This window comes from Podarcis gaigeae (genome assembly GCF_964106915.1).
Source record: "Podarcis gaigeae genome assembly, chromosome: 14".
Taxonomy (NCBI): Eukaryota; Metazoa; Chordata; class Lepidosauria; order Squamata; family Lacertidae; genus Podarcis; species Podarcis gaigeae.
Window position 1 is genome coordinate 24,434,156 of NC_139690.1, and position 19,396 is coordinate 24,453,551.

Genomic DNA, 19,396 nt, shown 5'->3' on the forward strand with positions numbered 1-19,396 from the left:
GATGAAAAGGTCAGATTCAAGAATATTCCGCAGCTTGGAGCTTGAGCATCTGACAAACAATTTAAGGAGCATTTTTTAAGATTCTGGAAGGCAGGATACCCTTCGCTCATCATCCCGCTGTTACATGTGCACATAAAATGAGGTTTTCAATGAAGTGGTGAGCCTCATTTTGGAAAACGTGTGCCTACATGGTGGGTTCATCCAGAAAAATGTCCTGCATTTTCTGCACAGGAAATAGCAGGGAAGACCAAGATTTATATCCTGCCTTTCATCCAAGGAACTCGAGGAAACAGAGCATTCTCCCCCTCGCCAAGTGCTTCATGGGTGAGAGAAAGTATGTGTGTGAGAACATGTGCCTGCACATGTAGGACTGCATGTGAGAGTGTGTTTGGACATGTCTGCTGTAGCCTGGAATCAGTCCAGATAAGCCAAACCTCAAAACCATCCAACAAATCGACACAAGGAACTCATCGCACGGCGGTAGCAAACAGAAAACAAGCAGTCAGTCCGATTTCTGAAAATGTCCATGTCACATTTTAATATACAAGAATCCAAAGTACAGCCTACAATGTAGGAAAATTTTTTTAATACATACTCTATAAACAAACATATTTACATCAGAAATCACTAGGACAGTGGCAATTCTTTTTGTCACAAATATAAATTAATTATCAATAACTGGTTGCGGATGTTGTTGTTTTTCTTTTAGCCGGTGGGGTAATGTTCTGTTTCTCCCTCCCCCTCAAAAATCCACAGCTTAGTCCTTCCAGCCTGTAGATATTGGAAAAAAATGGGTGGGGGACAATACTGCCATGCAGATGTTGGGAATGGACCCCAGAAATAATATTCCTCCCCCATTCCCAAATCCATCAAGAATTCATCCAAACTGGGATCCAAACCCAGCGCTACTTCCTCAATCCTGGCACACAGCAGACAATACAGATTCTAACATGTGCAGTTAATGTTCTTTCCTGGGAAAACGAGAAATGAGAATCAACCTACAGTGGGGGAGTGCATTTCCCCCCCCCCCCAAGCCCTGGTGTTTCAGTAACAGGACCTGAACATCTCCAACTGTAGGTGCCTGAGACTATATGCAAGTCTCGGGCACCTACAGTTGGAGATGTCAAAGTCCTGCAAGGCTTGGGCACCTGTGGGTTTGCTCCTGTTGAATGGTGGAGGTTTGGCATAGGGGTGAGGGAGGAGTGGGGAGGAGCAAGTCCTGAGATGAATGGTGCAGCCTTTCAGTAACAGGACCTGAACATCTCCAACTGTAGGCGACAGAGACTTGCATATATATATATGTGCAAGTCTCGGGCACCTACAGTTGGAGATGTTCAGGTCCTGTTACTGAAAGGCTGCGCCAGCCACCTCAGGACTTGTTCCCCTCCACCCATCCCTCACCCCTATTGCAAACCTCCACCGTTCAAGAGGGGCAAACCCACACAGGCCAGCACCTCCATTCCCATTCTCCATCCCAGCCAATGACTTGGATCTCCATAGCGAGGCCATACAGGTCTCCTTCCTCCGTCTGTGCCTCAGGCAGCCATCGATTCAAGTTCCATGAAATGTCCATGGGATACCAGTTAGGCCGCGAGACACAGAAAACAAAACAAAAACCCAGGGTGGGCCTGGCCTTTTCCCCGCAACAGGTCACTCGAGTGAAGGGAAGTCAACTCTCCAAACATTTGGCCAGCAGGATTATGTGAGGAGAAATTGGGGCAGAAATCCAGGCAACCCCCCCACAATTGGTCCAGCTCTTATGATCCTTCTGCAAATGTAGGACCCAACAGCAGCACATTCAGTGTCTCTGGTTACGAACCACAGCAGCTGCCATTTTACCTCAGGCCAAATTACCTCAGATGAGGTTCTCGCCTGATCTCCCAACCATGAAATCTAAGTTTTCCGGCTGCTCCAGTTATAATCTGGATTGTTCTTTTGTTCTAATGACCTGTCTAGGGGTGACCGGTGATCTAGAGGGGACTTGGTGTCGTGTGGGGATTTCTGTGAGGGTGGGGAGCGAGGGTCCGAGACTTGGGAGTGAGGAGGGGGGAGAAGCTGTTTGTAATCCGGCGATTTGTCCAGGTGGAAAGGCCGGTAATGGTCTGAGGGACCCTGGCCATGGTAGCCCATGGAAGGCCTATGGTCAGGCATCCTCCTGAAGTCCTGCTGGTGGTAATTCTGAGACCGGAACTCGTCTGATCTCCGTCTCTTCGAATCATGGTGATGCCTAGGCAGAAGCAAACACAGAGAGCAGTCGGCTCAGAAGTGGGGACTGAGGAAACATCCCATTCCCAGATGGCCGGGGCTGGTGGGAGCCACAGGCCATCAGGGCACCAGGCTGGTTTCTCAACATGGTTTGTTTGGAGAGAAGCAAATCACAGGCCCATGTCCGCATGCAATGACCTACCTGCAGACCATAGTGACCTGGGGCAGTTTGTATGGGAGAAAGCAGTCCCCTAGTCCCCAACTAGCTCTCTCCTCGCCTCTTTTTGGGAAGTGCAGGGCTCCACGTCTACCGAAACAAGACTATGTCCAACCCATTCAAATAATCAAGAAAACATTTAGAGTTCCAGCCAGTCTTAAGGGAAAGTTGCCTTCCCCCGATCTCTGTTGGCCTCACTCTGTAATAGTGTTCTGACTGGCTCCCCCCACCCTGAGTTCCTCAAGACACAGTAATTGACAGGAGGAAGCTGAGAGCAGGAGATCATCCTATTGCTGGTCTACATGCGGCACTGCTTCCAGTCCACTGCAAGTCATCTTCTGCCCAGAACCATGTCATTTGTCTGACTGTGGTGAAATTACACAACTAACATAATTGATTATGCAAATTCATTCCATCGTCATGACGTTATTCCACCCTGCTCGTTTCAATGCAAAGGAAATGCAGTGCATAAAGGGGGGGGAGTAATCTAATGTTTGCCTTTAGCGACCGGGGTGGGGGTGTTGTTCCACCAAGTGAGCGCATGTGCTTTTTGCAGACGGACAAGGAAAACGATGTTACCTTGTATGTTTCTCTACTGCACTGGCTGACAGGAAATTGAGAGCCAAGCTTGTGGCTCAAATCCGTCTTTCTTCTCTGTTTTGGCTTACAGCTAAACAAAACTGTTCCTACTCCTACTAATCAACTGCGTATGGTTTGTGAACTGAAAACAAAAACAACAGTGAATACAGATTGCATTTACTGGATTGATTTCAGTCCTGAACGTGGGATGAATAAGCCAACATTGGCCATCTCCACTCCCACTTCTCCCATTTTTGTTGGAATACTCTGACGTCGCTGCTCGATGCTGGGGCCTGGATAGAAATTAAGTTGTCACCTCATTCAACAAAGCCAGGCCTCCACCTAGTGGCGAGTCCTGGGGGCGAGGAGGACACGAAACAGCTCAGGGCCGAGCTGGAGAGGCCTGGTTGCTGAGTGCAGGGAATCAGCTACCCGACCAAGGTCTGCTGCTGGTGGCTCACCTGTCATAATAGTCCCTGTGGCCCCGGTGATCTCGGTCACTGTTGTACTGCTCATATGGCCGCTTGCGGCTTGGGTTGTTCAGCCGGTAGTTGCGAGGTTCACCACGAGGCTCACCACGTGGCCGGCGGTCTCCGTAGTGGTGCTCTTTGTACCAATGAGGTTCATACTGATGATGCCGTTCTCCACCCCACACTTGGTTGCTGTTGCCGCCGTAGCTGAATTTGCGGTCTCTCTGCCAGTCACCTCGCTCTGCACAAACGGAAGGGAGGGGAAGGCTCAACTCGGTTTCACGAAACGCCCTTGAATGGGCAGCACAGGATCCCTAGGGGTCCCTGGAAGCTGATGTGCGCGGCGGGGGTTCTCCACGATCAGATCAGTCCTGGGCATTGACACAATGGACTGTACAAAGCCTGCCTGTCCCTCCGTACAAACCCTTAAGCCAAAATGTATCATAGGCTTTTATACTTTGTGAAGCACTTATAAGCCTTGTTTCGCACTGAACGGTATAAGGTTACAGGTAAAGGACCGCTGGACAGTGAAGTCCAGTCAAAGGTGACTATGGGATGTGGCGCTCATCTCACTTTCAGGCCGAGGGAGCTGGCATTTGTCCACAGATACCTTTCCGGGTCACGTGGCCAGCATGGCTAAACTGCATCTGGTGCAACGGAACACCGTGACGGAAACCAGAGCGCACGGAAATGCTGTTTACTTTCTCACCGCAGCGGTACCTATTTATCTACTTGCTCTGGCGTTCTTTTGAACTGCTCGGTTGGCAGGAGCTGGGACAGAGCAACGGGAGCTCACCCCATTACACAGATTAGAACTGCCGACCTTCTGATCGGCAAGCCCAAGAGGCTCAGTGGTTTATACCACAGCACCACCCGCTCCCTTAAGCGGTATACAGCTAAATAAACACAATTTCTAAAATGCCATTTTTTTACAATAAAAGATTCCTGAAGGCATCTTGAGGCAAAAAAAATTAAAAGGACAATGATAAGCTCAGAGCCTCCTGCCCCTACCAGCATTCTTGCCACGGTATTTTGCACTAGTTGCAATTTCCAGGCTGCCTTCAAGGGCTGACCCACATAGAGTGCATTATAGTAGTCCAGCCTGGAGGTTGATGGATCCTCCCTGTTAACTGGCCATACTCGCTGGGGCTGACAGGACTTGAGCAACATCTGGAAGAAGCCAGGTTGGGGAGCAATGGCCATCCATTCAATCTGGAGGGAGAAGTTCTACCTAGAGGAATAAGGAGAGGAGGTTCTTTGTGGGCTCCTGCTTGCTCTCTGACCTGCACTGCTGAAATGCCTCTTGTTTGGGTTGTTGTAGTTCTCCCTCTGGTGCCCGTGCATTTGGGAAGGATGCGATGTCGGAGGCTGGTGGAGCTTCTGAGCATGAGGTCCATGAGGTATCTGAGACATCACGGAATCTCGGCCGGACCCGGATGCCTCCGACCGGAACGGTTTCTTGCCTCCCAGGGCCTCCTCCCTTTTCCTTTGTTCCTGCTGCGGGTGACGAGGGGAGGGGGGGCAGTTAATTCACAATAAAAGGCTCCTGGCACTGACTGAGTCACCTGAGGACAGCGCGAATGGGCCCTTCCCACACAAATCTTGTCGTGAGAACATAGGAAGAGCCTGAACTGGATCAGGCCAGGGGCCCTTCTAGCACAGCATCCAGTTCTCACAGCAGCCAACCAGAGGCCTCCATGGGAACCCCCAAAGCTGGACTTCAGTGCATTAGTAGATCTCCCCTCCTGTGAGCCCCAGAGAATAGTATTGAGGTGTAAGGCCTGACTGCGGAGGCAGAGCATAGCCATCATTGCTAGTAGCCATTGATAACCCACACATTTGCCCAATCCATCCAAGTTGGTGGCTAATCTGCCTCCTGTGGGAGTGAGTTCCACAGTTTAACTATGCTGCTGAATGAGGAAGTCCTTTCTTCTGTCTGTCCTGAAACTCCCAACATTCAGCTTCAATGGAGCTCTAGTATTACGAGAAAAGGTGAAAAACATTCCTCTGCTCACTGTCTCTCCACACCAGAGGATCCCAACCTTTTTTTTACTATGGTATGCTGCTGGTCCAAATTTACTCAGAATGGCGACCCATTGATTCGACTGTCACGTGAATTTTTAACTTTGCATCTTCGGCATCCATCAATCTGGTGCATTTTAACTGCCAGTTTGCCTATTTTTGCCATTACTTGAGGCCTCCAAGCAAAAAGTTTACTTAACGTCCCTATCAATCTGGACTTCATTGAAATTGTTATAGTACTTAACAAAGTTATTCAGAGTTTTTATTCATGGGCGGGTAAGCACACCACCTGTGTTCGCTGATGAATCCTACATGGCCTGGTGACTCACTTGTGGACCCACTGCTCTAAACCACGCATAGCTTTATATACCTCTTATCCAGCATATCTCCCCTTATTTATCAAAGCAAACAAACGACCTCCCCAAAACTGCAACTTTTCCTGGCAGAACCATTGCTCCAGCCCTCTTCTGGCTCTATAGCCTCCTTACTGAGCCTTCTGACTCCCAGCCAGCCCATGCAAAAGATGCAGAGTGTGTCTGGAACCAAAAGAGAATACTGTACATCTGCAGACCAAATCAAGAAAGCTTTTCCCAGGCTCCTTCTGGTTTCTAAGGGTGCATCACAGAATCACAGAACTAGAGAGGTGGAAGGGATCTCAAGGGCACCGCCTATTTTCTACAGCAGCCTTCACCAACCTGTTGCCGCCTCCAGATGTTTTAGACCACAACTCCCATCAGCCCCAGCATCACAGAGGTAGCTGTCCAGAGTTGTACTTCAAAACGTCTTGAAAACACCAGCTTGGCAAAGTCTGTTCTACAGGACAAATCTCCTTTGCTTATTTTTTTAAAATTAGATTTGTATCCTGCCTTTCAGTGACAAGAGCCTAGCGTGCTCTCTCTCTCTTTCTCCCACCCACCCCCCACTCTTCTCTGCTTTTCAGACTCACCTCCTCATCCTGCGACCGCTTCTTGTGAGCCATCTTGTACAACTTGTGCAACTTTCTCGCGTCAAATTCTGTGAACTTGGACACAAATATCCACAGGTTCCTGGAAGGAGGCGAATGGATTTCATTTTTTTCATTTCCCTCCCTTTAGCGAACTGACAGAACAGCAATTTGCCTACCCCTTTCCTCTATCAGTCTAGCCCGGATGAGACCCCATCCCTTGATTCCACCTGAATGCAGTCTATCTGGAGATCACCCAGCTGAGACTGGAGAGGCACACTCTGCATATGCTCAGGAGGCATCTCTTCTCTTTGGGATTACTTTGTACATTCAAGGCCTGAGCCATGCAGAACGTCAAATCAAATATAACCCAAGAAATCCAGCCTGCCGTGCTGTGTGTGGCAGTAATGTTATAGTTTTTATTCTTATAAGACTAAATCTAAATTCTTCCCGCCCGCCCCCAATCATTTTTATTAAACCTCCAAAAATATTCCAGAACATTAAACATTTTTAAACCTATTTCTTCTTGATTTCCTACCCTGCCCTTCCCTGATGTTTGTTTTTTTACTCCATTTTATTAGCTGTTTTACAACACATGCTTTTACTGTCTAAACTCTGGTATCATTAACTCTTTCATTAAAAAAAAACCCCTAAATCTAAATTCTAAGCCAACATATTTTGCAATGTAAAAGCTCAGTGGGAGAGCATCTGTTTTACATGCAGACGGTCCCAGATTCAATGCCCAGCATCTCTACGTAGAGACACGATGTCCCCTGCCTGAAACCCTGGAGAGCTGCTGCCAATCAGAGAAGATGATGCTGAGCTAGATGGACCAATGGTCTTACTCGGTATAAGGCAACTTCCTACATTTTGCACTCCCTATATTACATTTCTGCCAGGGTAGCTTACAGCACAGGGTGCGTTGTATATCTTGTCCTTGCTGCTAAGTTGCTTGGAGACCTTCAGGTGACGAGCAACTAGTAAGTCTAATAAATGAAATGAACAGGAAGCTTCTTTATAAAAGAAGCAGACCACTGATCCTTCTACCTGAATATTGTCCATACTGACCGGTAGCCGCTCCCCAGGCCATTAGAGAGGCAGTCTTTCCAAGCCCTACCAGGAATAGCTGGGGATTGTATCTGGGGATTTCTGCACACAAATTGGATGCTCTTTCCCCCAAAGGTATAGGGACCAAAGAAATTACCTCATACCAAGTCAGATCTATGGTCCACCAAGGTCCATACTGACCGGCAGATCTCCAAGGGATCAAACCTGGTGGGCCAAGCTAGGTGGGCCAAGCCAGCTTCCTTAAACCTGACCTCAGTAGCTAACCAGCGTGAGAGCACAGTGGAAGGTCTGACAGGCAGGAAGGCAAGTGGGTAGGTGGAGCTGGTTACCTTCTCCAGAGCTTGATGAGCTCCTGGTCTGAGTAGGCTTTCAGGCACTCTGAGATGCGGTCGCCAATCTTCAGCAGGCAGCTGCGCGTGTGCTCCAGCTGCTCCTGCACCGTCAGTCCCTTGTCTGGCTTGTCCAGCTGCTTCAAAGCCTTTTTGACAGGCCTCATCCTCTCTTTGCACTGGGAGGGGAGCAGCAGAGAGAGCAAAGCTAGACGTTATTGAGGATTATTTACCACCTTCCTACAGGGGGTGGCCCTAGCCATCTTTTGAAAATTGTGAATTCGGGATGATTTGTGCTCATGCCACCACATATGGGACAGAACTTCCAGCATTCATTCTGCCTTTTCAACATTTTCGACACCTGGTGCTCTCCAGATGTTTTGAACTACAGCTCCCATCAGCCCTGACCTAGGCATGCTGGGAGTTGTAGTCCAAAGCACCCGCCATAAACCCAACCTGCTCATACCACTGCCTACTGTGCCCTGCTTAAGGGTTTCTTGAAATACAAAGCCATATATAAAATGCTTCTAAATAAATGAATGAAAAGGTACATGCTGCTGACTTGAATAAAGTAGCTTGCAAAAATTCTGAAGCCCAAAGATGCAAGAGATCAACTAGTCTAAACCATACGGGGCTGGAATAATGAATGGGACCCCTTCCTCTCTGACCCCATGAGGAAAAACTTACTATGCTGAAGGTTTCCTGGTCCAAGTCATCCTCTTCCTCTTCTCCAATGGGGATGGGCTCACTCCCAGCTGTAATGTGGACGGGGCCCTGAGATCTCTTCCCTTTGCCTACAGATTTGGCATCGCTGCCTTTGGCCTGTAAAAAGACAAAACGAGGCATGGCAAACATAAAAACAAAGCACAGAATTTGCAGCAGTTTCACACAGGAGAGGGATGAGGCCAGCCTGAAGCCAGTTCCTGATACAGTTCTGCGTGAGAAATTATTACTCAGTATCTCACCCAGGGTTGCTAAACTGATTCCTATGTGACTTTTCCTTGTGGAGCAAAGACAATCTCCAGTACCTTTTCTCTTTTGCCCTTTGTCTTCCTCCTCTCTTTCTCCTCTTCCTTTTCTTTCTTGCTTGCTGTCTGTTTTATCTTGTTTTCTTTGTCCTCTTTCTTCTTCTGCTTCTTTCTCACAGGGCTGCCATCTAAGCCATCCTCCTGCAAGGAAAGGGGGAAAGCAGGAAGGGGAGGGGGGAAAAATCAAACCTATTTCATTTATTTCAGGGCTGAGGGATTGCAGGTTAGGTGGTGGTGTATTTCGTCCCCTGCGCCTCTGTATCGGGCCCTAGTGACTCTATCCAGGCCCCTCCTCTATCCTACCTTCTCTTCCTCACCAGCCCTTAAGTGCTTCTACCTAGCTGGAATGAATCCTTGAACTGTGATAACACCTCTGCCTATGGATGATGGAAGTTGTAGTCCAAAACATCTGAAGGGCCAATTTATAGTCTATACAAGCCATAATCTGAAAAGAACAGCAATGGCATGGATCATCCACATGAGGCTAATGTTCACAGCCATTATGGGTTTGTTTGTTTGTTGTTGTTGTTTTTAAAAAAACCTGTCACATAGTTTTCAAAGCTATCTTTGTGGGGAGCGGAGAAAGACTACAGAAGCTGAACAGGGGAAGGGGCTCTGTTGACTGTGCCTGAGGTGAGGCATCTGGGAAACAAAATCTTAGCCACCAGCTCCTGGTGGAATTTTTTTTGGGGGGGGGGGAGGGATAAATTTTAAAAGGAATACAAAAATATCAAATACTTGTTTTATCAAAGCTAAAAAGCTTATCTAAATAAAAACACAGACCAGAAAAGGAGAGAGAGAGAGAGAGCGCGAGAGAGAAGAAGAAGAAGAAGAAGAAGAAGAAGAAGAAGAAGAAGAAGAAGAAGAAGAAGAAGAAGAGTAGGAGTAGGAGTAGTAGTAGTAGTAGTAGTTTGGATTTGATATCCTGCTTTATCACTACCCGAAGGAGTCTCAAAGCGGCTAACATTCTCCTTTCCCTTCCTCCCCCACAACAAACACTCTGTGAGGTGAGTGGGGCTGAGAGACTTCAAAGAAGTGTGACTAGCCCGAGGTCACCCAGCAGCTGCATGTGGAGGAGCGGAGACGTGAACCCAGTTCCCCAGATTACGAATCTACCGCTCTTAACCACTACACCACACTGACTCCCTACACACTACACCACAGAGAGGGAAAAAAGAATATGGGGGACGGACGGACAAAAAAGAGAATTTCCAATTCTTCATCTGCCAGCTGTATATATTATTCAACACAATAGAATCTGCACATCAGATATTACACAGGTGGGCATGTGGAATCACAGGAGACCTGCCAAACTGGGCTCACCTTGACCTCTCCTTCTTCTGAGGGGTTGTCTGAGTGTCGAGGAGAGGAGACCTCATTCCCATGCTCATCTCTCCCTTTGAGAGACTTGTTTTCCTTCTTTGTGCGGGGCTTCCTCTTTTTCGCCTTGGTCTAAAGCGAGAGGAGAAGAAGTCAGTCAAGAGCAGGAGAACTGCAACTTCCCAAGGAAAGCTTCCCTCCCAGATGACACACAGACCGAGATGCAGAGCCTTGTGGCACATGGCGCATTCTGCTAACATGGTGCCCCCTCTTCGTGAGTTCTGGACTGGCTACGACTCACATCAGCCCTAGGCGGCATGGCTGCATGATGCTGATGTTAACAGAAGCACAGTTGTGCTGGCTGGGGCTGATGACCTGTGGTCCAAACTGGAAGGCACCAGGCTTGGCATATGATGCTTTAAAAGACCTGGGGGTCCTATTCAGCCCTCACTCTGGTTTGAGAGATTTTGCAAAGCCCCATCCATATGTTTCCAAATCATGCATTTGCCTCCACAGGGACTAGAAAGCTGACCTGTGCACTACTGAAGTGCCAAGTCAGATGTGTGAAATGCACAAGGCCTGGTCTAGTGACTCTGCCTTTTCTGCTGCGATTCATCCATGGTGGAACTGACCTCTTCCACCTCTTTCGTTCCGTCCTTTTTCTCCATGTCTTTCTTGAGTAGTTTCAGCAAGTAGTCGACTCGTGCCTGGAGCTGCTTCCCCTGAGGCTTCTTGTCTGTCTCAACAGGAAGGATCTTGGGGGGGGGGGGAGAGAAATGTTTTTAAGGACATGGGCATCAACGAAAGCAAAGGTCTGACAGCAAGAGCCCCCCCCCCATATACTTTCCAATTATAAGATACAGAAAGCTACAACTAAGAAAATGGGGAAGTGGACTAAGAATTCAAAGTGGGGGGAATTGGACACCCATCAGTAATCCAGACACTAGAGCAGTGTTTTCTGCTCTAGAAGGCAGCATTCTTTAAGAGTATAAATAAATGGCCAGGTCTGCACAGAAGCTCACGCCATGTCAGGATCAAAGCAATCAGAAATCCTCCCTCTGCTTCCTATTTCCTCGTTTCTTTTTCTTCTGCCCAGATTTCCGTGAGTTTTGCGGGGTGTAGTCAACAGCAAAATACATTGCCAGTTGAACCACAAAATTTATACCCAGTTTCCCTGAGCACAACAGACTTCCAGACATGTTGTTTTACACCATTATTGCTATTACTTGTTTTGATTTAAGCCTGGTTGCTCAGTGGAGGGTTGGAATTGTCTTTGGAGGAAGCCAAACACTTGTCTGCAGACACACACGCACTGCCTGCATTCACACATGACAGTGTGCCATGGTTTGTTGTAGCTATGGCTCGTTCAACAAACCATGTTCACAGACCTGAAAACAAGGCGCATCTTGTTTCTCCAAAGCTTTCGTTTTCCAGCTAGCTTTGCCTCCACAGCTTAGTGAGCGTCTAGGGTGGAGTGGCCTAACAAACCATGGTTAAGCAAGGCTATGGTTTCAAACGTAACACTAAACCATAGCCATAACATGTCACAGTTTGTAAGCCAACAGCAAATTGTGGCTTCACGTTGTGATTTGGCTGGGAGGAAACAAACCTCAGTTAGTCTGTTGGCTGAGTTTGCACAGCCAAACAAACCACTCTTTGGCTAAACTAACCGTGGCTTAGTGCTATACATGCAAACCAGGCCTCCCTCTGCAGGTGAAGTTTCTTGTACCTTGTTGGTCAATTTCAGCTCTGGGTCTGATTTGATGAGCTCCCAGTTCCCGTAGCCATGTTCATATACTCCCACCAACAAGTGAGAGTCATCTTCCACACTCCAATCCACATCAAAATGGGCAGCTTTCACACGGCAAGTCAGGCAGAACCTGTAATTTAATGGGAGAGCAGAAAAACAGGTAAGAGGTTTTGTTGTTTGGCTCAAGATGGTATATATGGTTTTCCTCCTTCCCCATTTTATCTTCACAACAACCCTGTGAGGTAAGCTAGGCTAAGGGTGGCTGGCCTATGGTCACCCATGGCTGAGTAGGGATTTGGACACGGGCCTGCCAAGTCTACGTCCAACACTATAACCACTGAACAACAGTGTCTCTCTTCACTTTTTACATCAGAGTTATTTTTCTATGCCTCTAAAGGTCTGCAACAGAAGGGGGACAGGGAGAGAGAGACAAGGCACAAATTTGTGTTTTTCTCACTTAAACTTTCCAGTGTTTTAGGCTTCTTCACCCATCACACTGAGGTGCAAGCTTCCTCAACACATGTACAAGTGTTGGTGTGTGAAAAGAGTGTACACTTGTTGAGCACAGCTCCACTATGGTGTGTACACAGCTAGATACATTGAGTGTTACATACAAATAACCACGAGTCCACAGCACAACTGTTTGTGCACCCCAACTAGATATGTCCAGAGATGGTACACTGGTTTGAATGTAACATACGATGAACACCCCTTCTGAGAGGCAGGACTCCATTCTGGACCCGCTGAGGGCTCCCTCGTGAATATTCTCTTCTGCCTATCTCATTCAAGAAAGGAAAGTAAGCTGGGAGTCTCAAGATGAAGGAGTGAGCCTGAAGCTCAATGAGTCCCATTAATTTACAGGTTAACCAAAGCTGCAATCTGGAAAGCAGCTGAAAGTCTGTTGCCCCTGCTCTACGCCAACTCTCGCCTCCTTGCACTCTTCTTCCCTGCGTACCCAGGAACCTTCAGACTCACCTTGCCCTCTCCTCCGGGTCCGTTGGGATGGTCTTGTGCAGCATTGCAAACTCCTCTTCGTGCTGAACAATGGCTTTCACGTTCACCTGGACGCCAGAAATCTTAATGGTGGGGCCTCTTCTCTTCCCTGGTCCTTTGTCTGGAAAAAAAGAGCCACAGATGCTTCAGCTACAAGCAACGGGGGGGAAGGGGTGAGTTGCTTATCTGAAAAGCATGAGGATCCAAGTGCTTTGACCAATCCTTTTTTCCTGGATGCAAGACTCTTCTCCACTTACTTTCTGCAGGGTTCTCTTTCAGGTGTTCTTCGTACTCCTGCATGGCCGAAACGCAGCTGTTGTGAAGAAGCTCCCCGAGGCGTTTGAGGTCGGCCACCGATTTGTCTACCAGCTCCGCATCTCGGGCAATGCATTCCAGCCTGGAAGAGGGAGAAGAGGACAATAAAGTGAATGGAAACAGCTCCCTTGTGGTGGCAGACTGTTCATAGCCCAGTGCCACACTGGAACTCATCAGAAGTTCCAGAGGCATCGTTTATCAATGTATGGGATGTGATTTTATCTGAACATCTGGTCAGACATAGACGTGTAATCTGGGGCAGAGCCAAATCAGACATTTTTGATGCAGACAGGTCTCCCCTTTTTTTTTAATTATATAAATAGGGAGACCCATAGATGTACTCCTCCTATGACTCACTCCTGGGCTACGTAGACGCATCTTAAGAAACTGGCCATATTAAATTGCATCTCTTTAATTTGACTTATATACTGAATATGCTCTGTGTATCATTCTGTTATGGTTTGTATCATGTGTTAGTCTGTACCACATGTCTATTGATAAATCAATAAAAATGAAATAATAAAATGAAATGCCACATCCTACACCCTTCCCCCAAAGAATCCTGGGGGCTGTAGTTTGTTAAGGGTGCGGAGGGTTGTGAGGAGACCCCCATTCTCATCACAGTGTGACAATTCCCAGAGTGGTTTAATGAATCAATCCTTCTTCCCAGGGAACTCTGGGAATTACCCTCCTTAGTGTGGTATGTCTGCCTCCATCATTATCAACTTTCAGGCAGAATTTGAAAACTATCCAGTCTATCCAAAAATTGGTGGCCCACAAATGTTGTGGCAACCTCAAGATCATTGGATGGAATTGCAATTGCTGCTGTTTATAATTTTTTTATTAAAATATGCTACATCGTAAAAAAAGGTGACGTATAAGAAAATAAAAAATGAATGTTTCTAATTGTTTTAACATGTTTTTTAATTGTTTTTAGAATATTATAATCTGTTTTGTAATGTTTTTGCTTTAAAAATGTATGGTTTGCTGCCCTGGGCTTCGCCGGGAGGAAAGCCATGATGAAAAATCCAGTAAAATTAAAAATAGTAACAGTACCCTCAGTGTAATCCCTGGCACCCCCAACTAAATAGATCAGCACTTACCGTTCCAGGGGAACGCCAAACTTTTTGTAGGCCTTGATAAACCTGCGGGATTCAAACAAAAGAATGGGGCAACAGCTGTCAGAAGAGTTCCAGCAAGTGCATTCCTACTTGAATAAACTTGTTCTGTGGAGCTGGTCACCTAACTATTGCAAAAGGCACTCAGGGATCCTACTAACTCCAGCTCCCAAATCATGATTGTGCCACCATCCCAAGAGTACCACAATCTCCCTCGAATTCCAAGGGTTATCACAAAGCTTTGCTGGCTGTGTGGAGGGGAATAGCTGCCAGGTAAATAAAGTAATTCTGGATTGTAAAAAAAACCAGCTGGCTTTTTCGCTTAAATGAAAATGAGTTTAAGACATATCAGAGCCTGCTCAAGACTCCTGGGCAGGGGGAGGAATAAATGCAGATGAAACCCCATCAGGCATCAGTGCTGACCTCCTGATTTCCGTGTCCGTGAAGCCTTCCACCATGTCCTTCCGGACGCTGCGGGGCCGCCCTCTTCGTTTGGGTCTTTTATCATCGTCTGAGTCCTCCGTCTCGCTCTCCGAGCCGGACGACCCCTGCAGCTTTTTCTTCATCTCAACATCGGAGTCGCTGTCATTGGCCTGAGCCTATGGGGGCAGAAAGGACAACAGATCAGCCAGGCTGCTTGCTTGCTTGCTTGCAGCAGGAGGTATCTTAGCCCCTGAGCTCTCATCACTTCAGGATTCCCCAGATATTTTGGCAGAGGAGGAGGGTGAAAGGCTTCCAGTGTCCTGCTGGAGCTTTGATGTGCTGGCTATTGCCTATAAAAGCAGACCCACTTGTTCATGAAGGGCCATTGTTCAGTGGTAAGCATCTGCTTGCATGAGGAAGGCCCCGGGTTTGAGACCAGCTAGGGCTGGGACTGCCCCCTGCCTGAAACCCTTGAGAGCTGGTACCAGTGTAGAAAATACTGAGCTAGATGAGCCAATGGTCTGACTCGGTTTAAGGCTGCTATTCCTTAAAGGCACGGGACCACAGCTCAGTGGTAAAGCATCTGCTTTGCAGGCAGAAGGCCCTAGGTGAAATCCCCAGCATCTCTAGGCAAGGCTGGGAGAGATCAGTCTGAACCCCTGGAGAGCAGCTACCAGCCAGAGTAGGTGATACTGAGCTTGATGGTCTGGCTCAATGTAAGACAGCCTCCTATGTTCCTTCCCAACGAGGGGCCATGCTTTGCATTTCAAAAAGCAGATTGTGCAAGAGGGGAAACTGAAATCTGCAAGGGACCCGTTTAACCCATTTTGCAGTCTCCAGTCCTGCATTGCCCTCTCTCTCACCTCCTAAGCCCAGTCTCCGACGTCCCCAACTCCCTAAATTTATAATGTAAACCCTTCGGGGGCAATCACCCGCCTTTGCTTACATCTCCCTATCAAGTGCCCCACATTGTTAAGAGGAAATAATAAATGCTGTATGTCCCTCACTGAAGCAGCAGGCTCTGTGTGAATGCCTTAAATGTAGAAAAGAAGAGCACTGCTGCACTCAGCTCCTGCATGCGGGATTCCCAAAGGCACCCGAGTGGCTGCAGGGGGACTAGATGGACTTTTGGCCTGAATGAATTGAGCTCTTCTTACATTTTTAGCTGACAAGAGCTGTTGGGACATGGCAGTGGTTGGTCTGGGTTCAACTTGAGGAGGACACGCCCTGCCGTGGCCATACCTTTTTAGCTGAGCTGCGGATTCTGGGAAGCATGTAGATCTCCTCTAATTCCTTCTGCCGCTCCTCCTCCTCCACCTTCTTCCTCTGCTCCTCCGGGATGATATCGTCCCAGTCCTTCTGAGACCTCTCCTCCAGCTCGGCTTCCTCCTCCTCCATCGTTGCAAAGTTGGCCACCTACAAAGGATAAAACACGTGCCAGGTTTCATTCCTCATCACCAGGTTAAAAAATATTTCGAACCAATCCCATGGCCTCTGTGTGTGTGTGTGTCTCTCCTCACAATGACACCATGTGAGAAGGAACCTGCTAAGATGAAGGGAAACTGAGGCTGCGAGTGCATGCCTTCTCCAAGGCCACCGGGACCGTGAAGGAATTTGAACCCGGGTCACAATCATGAGTGTCTACAGGAATTTTTCCGGAGTGAGGTGGGGATGAAGTTTGGACACAATTGCTCTACTGCCACTGGCAAAATTATCTGCCATCTGTGCTGGTACTTCTTGTAAGATCTGAAACCATCACATCTTCACAGGGTTGGTCATATTCCACTCCTGGGCTCCTATTTGAGAATGCTCTCATTTCATTTTTAAATTGTCTTATCCTCTGCCCCTGGGTTCCTTGGGGAGGAAGGCTGCGATATAAATTCAATAAATAATAACTGAAAACATGCCAACGTTGCTTTATGCTCCACCCACATAGATCCATACCTTGAACTGAGACAGAAGTTCATCTGTGGCGCTTGTGGATGCTTCGTTCTCTCGGGTTTCGGCCAAGCGCAAAATTTCCTCGATGTCCATTTCCTGGAAGACAGGAGGGAATCACAGCCCATAAGAGAGAATCTGCAATAACCGAATATTGAGTAAGAATGAACTCAGTGGGGTGGGATGTGGGAGAAGTGTGCTCAGTGCTTTAGAGAAGATGGAAGGAGACCGCATAGCGTTGTCCAGCATTTCCCAAACTTTCTAAAAGCAAAGACACCTGGTTTTTTGCTTCTTTCAAAAGTACATTCGTACCTTGGTTCTCGAACAGAATGTGTTCCGGGAGTCCGTTCGACTCCCGGTACTGTTCGAAAACCAAGGCACGACTTCCGGTTGGCTGAAGAAGTGTCCTGCAGCCAATCAGAAGCCACACCGGACGTTCGGTTTCTGAAAATCATTCAAAAACCAGAACACTCACTTCCAGTTTTCTATCATTCGGGAGCCAAAACATATGAGTATCAAGGCGTTCGGCAACCAAGGTACGACTGTAAAGAAATGTGCCCCTTTCAACACCAAAATTAAGATTCACAACAAATAATTTTCTGCATTGCTCACAGAGCAACTACTACTAAGGCCTCAAATATCTGAAAAGTTGTCTCCATCGCTGCCTACAGGCCCTCCCAGGCTACTGGCAGAGGAGTACCTAAGTGTCGCTCCGTCACCTTCAGAAGTGTTGGCAGTTGTAGCCCAGGAGAGGGATTTCTCTGTGATGGCCCCTCAGTTCTAGAACTCCCTCCCCACAATGCCTGACATCATTGTTCCACAGCTTCCACCCAGTGCTGAAGACACACCTCTTTTACCCTGACCCTTGGAAGTTAAGGTACAGTGGTACCTCGGGTTACATACGCTTCAGGTTACAGACTCCGTTAACCCAGAAATATTGCTTCAGGTTAAGAACTTTGCTTCAGGATGAGAACAGAAATTGTGCTCTGGTGGTGCAGCAGCAGCAGGAGGCCCCATTAGCTAAAGTGGTGCTTCAGGTTAAGAACAGTTTCAGGTTAAGTACAGACCACTGGAACGAATTAAGTACTTAACCCGAGGTACCACCGTATTTTGTTTTGGCGGATCCACTTCCTTTTGTTGAATTTAAAGTCCCCTGTTCCATTTATAAAGGTCTTGCTAGTTTTACAATCATAAACTGATTTATTTGATTTTATAACTGTATTATAATATCGTCGTAACCTGTCCTGGGACCTTGCAGTGAAAGGGGTAGGTAAGGAATCCTATAAATGAAAGAATAAAAAATGAAATCAATTTATTCCTTGTGGGACACCAGCTTGGGAACTGGTATGGGTTGTTCACCTCTGTTGGTATCATAGAAACATACAAGCTTGTATCAAAAATTAATCCTGCTCAGAGTGTTGTTGTTGTTGTTTAGTCATTTAGTTGTATCCGACTCTTCGTGACCCCATGGACCAGAGCACGCCAGGCACTCCTGTCATCAACTGCCTCCCGCAGTTTGGTCAAACTCATGCCTGTAGCTTCGAGAACACTGTCCAACCATCTCGTCCTCTGTCACCCCCTTCTCCTTGTGCCCGCCATCTTTCCCAACATCAGGGTCTTTTCCAGGGTGTCTTCTCTTCTCATGAGGTGGCCAAAGTGCTGAAGCCTCAGCTTCTCGATCTGTCCTTCCAGTGAGCACTCAGGGCTGATTACCTTAAGAATGGAGATATTTGATCTTCTCACAGTCCATGGGACTCTCAAGAGTCTCCTCCAGCACCATAATTCAAAAGCATCAATTCTTTGGCAATCAGCCTTCTTTATGCTCCAGCTTTCACTTCCATACATCACTACTGGGAAAACCATAGCTTTTACTTTACGGACCTTTGTTGGCAAGGTGATGTCTCTACTTTTTAAGATGCTGTCTAGGTTTATCATTGCTTTTCTCCCAAGAAGCAGGCATCTTTTAATTTCATGACTGCTGTCACCATCTGCAGTGATCATGGAGCCCAAGAAAGTAAAATCTCTCACTGCCTCCATCTCTTCCCCTTCTATTTGCCAGGAGGTGATGGGACCAGTGGCCATGATCTTCGTTTTTTTGATGTTGAGCTTCAGACCATATTTTGTGCTCTCCTCTTTCACCCTCAATAAAAGGTTCATTAATTCCTTCTCACTTTCTGCCACCAAGGTTGTGTCATCTGCATATCTGAGGTTGTTGATATTTCTTCTGGCAATCTTAATTCCGGCTAGGGATTCATCCAGCCCAGCCTTTCGCATGATGAATTCTGCATATAAGTTGAATAAGCAGGGAGACAATATACAGCCTTGCCGTACTCCTTTCCCAATTTTGAACCAGTCAGTTGTTCCGTATCCAGTTCTAACTGTAGCTTCTTGTCCCACATAGAGATTTCTCAGGAGACAGATGAGGTGATCTGGCACTCCCATTTCTTTAAGAACTTGCCATAGTTTGCTGTGGTCAACACAATCAAAGGCTTTTGCATAGTCAATGAAGCAGAAGTAGATGTCTTTCAGGAACTCTCTAGCTTTCTCCATAATCCAGCGCATGTTTGCAATTTGGTCTCTGGTTCCTCTGCCTCTTCTAAATCCAGCTTGCACTTCTGGGAGTTCTCGGTCCACATACTGATTGAGCCTTCCTTGTAGAATTTTAAGCATAACCTTGC

At 47.3% G+C, this 19,396-nt stretch overlaps 1 protein-coding gene across 8 annotated transcripts in view; it reads right to left on the bottom strand.

The window, feature by feature from the left end:
- Positions 1 to 511: 511 nt before the first annotated feature.
- Positions 512 to 19,396, bottom strand: part of CHD2 (chromodomain helicase DNA binding protein 2) — a 64,279-nt gene continuing 45,394 nt past the window's right edge. For all 8 annotated transcript variants that reach the window (XM_083713042.1, XM_083713041.1, XM_083713043.1 and 5 more), the window contains 16 exons: positions 16,725 to 16,817; positions 16,023 to 16,196; positions 14,781 to 14,956; positions 14,343 to 14,384; positions 13,182 to 13,321; positions 12,907 to 13,045; positions 11,911 to 12,061; positions 10,814 to 10,936; positions 10,185 to 10,313; positions 8,862 to 9,002; positions 8,521 to 8,655; positions 7,834 to 8,012; positions 6,440 to 6,539; positions 4,755 to 4,968; positions 3,463 to 3,712; positions 512 to 2,227 (listed from right to left, as the gene is read on the bottom strand). In XM_083713042.1, coding sequence (XP_083569168.1) covers positions 1,894 to 2,227; positions 3,463 to 3,712; positions 4,755 to 4,968; positions 6,440 to 6,539; positions 7,834 to 8,012; positions 8,521 to 8,655; positions 8,862 to 9,002; positions 10,185 to 10,313; positions 10,814 to 10,936; positions 11,911 to 12,061; positions 12,907 to 13,045; positions 13,182 to 13,321; positions 14,343 to 14,384; positions 14,781 to 14,956; positions 16,023 to 16,196; positions 16,725 to 16,817 — 2,520 coding nt within the window. In that variant the 3' untranslated portion in view covers positions 512 to 1,893. The remainder of the gene's footprint in view (positions 2,228 to 3,462; positions 3,713 to 4,754; positions 4,969 to 6,439; positions 6,540 to 7,833; positions 8,013 to 8,520; positions 8,656 to 8,861; positions 9,003 to 10,184; positions 10,314 to 10,813; positions 10,937 to 11,910; positions 12,062 to 12,906; positions 13,046 to 13,181; positions 13,322 to 14,342; positions 14,385 to 14,780; positions 14,957 to 16,022; positions 16,197 to 16,724; positions 16,818 to 19,396) is intronic.